The sequence below is a fragment of the Condylura cristata genome, unplaced genomic scaffold (assembly GCF_000260355.1).
Source record: "Condylura cristata isolate star-nosed mole 26May11 unplaced genomic scaffold, ConCri1.0 scaffold00035, whole genome shotgun sequence".
Lineage (NCBI taxonomy): Eukaryota > Metazoa > Chordata > Mammalia > Eulipotyphla > Talpidae > Condylura > Condylura cristata.
Window position 1 is genome coordinate 14,305,918 of NW_004567136.1, and position 2,541 is coordinate 14,308,458.

Consider the following 2,541-nt stretch of genomic DNA (forward strand, 5'->3'; position numbering starts at 1 on the left):
CTTCTTTCCTAGCACTGCTCTCCGAAAAGGGCACCCCCCACCCCGCGAGCCCCCGGAGGGGTCTCCGCGTCCTGCGCTGGGGAACGCGGCGAGAAGCCTTCCAGACTCCTGCCACCCCAGAAGCCCGGAGCGGCCGTCACGCGGCCGTCCAGCTGCTTTCCGCTGCCCGCTGCACACAGCGCCTCGCGGGGCAGTGCCCTGAGGCCTGCGCCCGTCCGGGCCGGCGCCTGCTGGTTCTCGTGGCGCGCAAATTGTCCCAGCAACGTGTGAGGGGTAGCTCGCTGCCGTCTCCATCGGCATCTCCTCACGAGGAGCAGCGAGCCCCTCGCGACTGCTGGCGACGGCGCAGAGCCGAGAGCCGGGTCTGGAGAGAGAAGGGGCCGGCGCCAGCGCTGTGGGGTGAGGAGGGCCCGGCCAGAGCCAACCGGCGGCGGGGGCACACCACTGTCCGAGGGGGACGCAGAGCTGCCGAAGGGTGAGTGCGGGTGCGAGAGGCAGGGCAGAAAAAAAGGGAGGGGCGTCAACCCTGCAGTGAAATGTCAGCATCTCGGGGTGACAAAGACAGACGCCCCCCGGTTGAAGGAAACTCCTAGCCGGACTCCCTCAAGGCGCTTCACCCGCCGCCTGCATTCACCTCCCAGCTCTGACCCTCGGAGCCGTCCTCGCCCTTGGCCTGTGAAGCCTGTGGCCGAGGCTGCGTGAGCCTCAGGTGCAGGCAGGTGGCACTCACCTGCCAGCGAGGCCAAGGTCCTCTCGGCGGTTCCACGGAGGCTCTCCCCGGGCTGCCACTCCGCCTGGGGCAGCAGCCAGACCTCCTGGTCGCCAAGCTTCTCTTTGACCAACAAGACAAGGTTCCTGTCAAGCTTCCGGTGCAGTGAAGTCCGGTCATTCTTTTTGTCAGCTTCTGTGAAGAAAAGGAGATGAGCTCGTGATCTGCCAGAACAAGGAGACTGGAGTCGCAGGGCTTCCTCCCAGGCCCAGCTACAATGCTTGCCCTCAAAGGACATCTCTTTGCACGGCCCTGACGCCTGGAAGAGTCTTACCCTCTTGAGAAAACGAAAACCTAAGCGGGAACCAAAGCTCAACTTCTCTGAAGAGCAAAACATAGAGCCCTTGCTTGAGCCTCTGGAAGCGCGGCAACACTAACCGAAGCAAACGCCACCCTGCCCGGGCTTCACTTCAGGAGCCCTTTCTCTCGGCGCTTCATCTGAGAAACAAAGGTGAGAGGACTCAAGGCCGACTTTGCAAGGGACTTCAGATAACTTGCAGGAAATGGCTTAATCTCTCCCACTCCTGGGCCCAAGTAGGCACCCAGCTCAGACCCATCCAGCAAGCTTCACCGAGGTGGGACAGCTAAATCCCCATCCCAAAGCCTTTACTCCCACTGGAAAAGAACGCAGGTCTTTAACAACCCTTTCAGGGCTGATGTGAGCAATGGCAAGAGATTGTCTCTTTCTCCCTCCTGAAAAACTTCTGTCACTTGCCGTTATTTGTTGCTTAAAACATCAATCATGGGCTAAGCCATGTCTTTTTCGAAAGCCAGAAAACTCTTTCCCTGTCCTCCTGCTGGCAAGAAAAGACCGCAAACCTGTTACGCGAGCTCCAGGCTTGAACTGTAGGAATTTCTGCTCCCATGAATCTTCCAAATCCTGCACCAGCAATATATTCTTCCCGTCATCTTCTTCATCATAAAGGTCTGCTTTCTTCTTCGCCAGATGCTGGGCTTCCGCCAGAGCACGAAGTTCATGGTCTGAATACAGGCTTCTCTCTACCTCAATCTGAGCAAAGTAAAAGCAAAAATCGACTCAATCTGGAAAAATCAGAGGAACAAAAGAGCAGACCAAACAAATGTGCCTCTCTGACCTCTCCCTCACCATAGATGGTCTTGCCCAAGGATACAGATACTGTTCCTTCTTCTCGAGCGTTTCCCCTCGCTCTCCTGGGAGCTCACACTCATCCTTCAGACCGCACCTTCCAGGAGACACCCACAGGTCAAAGGGATGTTCCTGGTGACCCCGCGTTTTCCTTTGCAACCAGGCAGTCATGGGACTATCTGGCCGCTGGCGGACTCCCTCCACCAGAGCGGGACATTCTGAAACCCAGAACTGGCTTATTCACCGGCACTTGGCACAAGGTCTGCACGGTGTAGATGCCCAACGATCACCTGGCGTGATGAATGGAGGAGATGCGTGCTTCGAGGAAATGAATAAACCCGGGGCGAACAGAAGTTTAAATTCTCTGTAGCCAACAAAAACTTTCGGGATTCTGGGGGAGCACATGGCCCACTCACCATCCCCGTAAACCTAAGAGCCGCACAACCACCACGCGCGTTTCCTCTCTTGGCCCCACACAAACAGCCCCGGGCCGGGGGAGGGGCCACGGCTATCGCGCGCCGCAGCGCAAACTCGCCCGTCCGACCAGCGCACCCTCCGAGGGCCGTCGAGGGCGATCGTTTCGGGGTCGTCTGCGACACCCGGCGAAAGCAAGCGACTCTACGGCGCGCCCACTGCGAGCCAAGCCGACCACCCGAGCGCTCGGCCG

At 58.8% G+C, this 2,541-nt stretch overlaps 1 protein-coding gene across 1 annotated transcript in view; it reads right to left on the minus strand.

Annotated features, from left to right (window-relative positions):
* The window catches only part of MRPL46 (mitochondrial ribosomal protein L46), a 6,078-nt gene extending 4,127 nt beyond the window's left edge, over positions 1-1,951 (minus strand). The window contains exons 1-3 of the mRNA XM_012732659.1: positions 1,875-1,951; positions 1,589-1,778; positions 731-904 (exon numbers count right to left, since the gene is read on the minus strand). Of these exons, the coding sequence (XP_012588113.1) occupies positions 731-904; positions 1,589-1,778; positions 1,875-1,877 (367 nt within the window). The 5' untranslated portion in view covers positions 1,878-1,951. The remainder of the gene's footprint in view (positions 1-730; positions 905-1,588; positions 1,779-1,874) is intronic.
* Between the last annotated feature and the right edge of the window lie 590 nt (positions 1,952-2,541).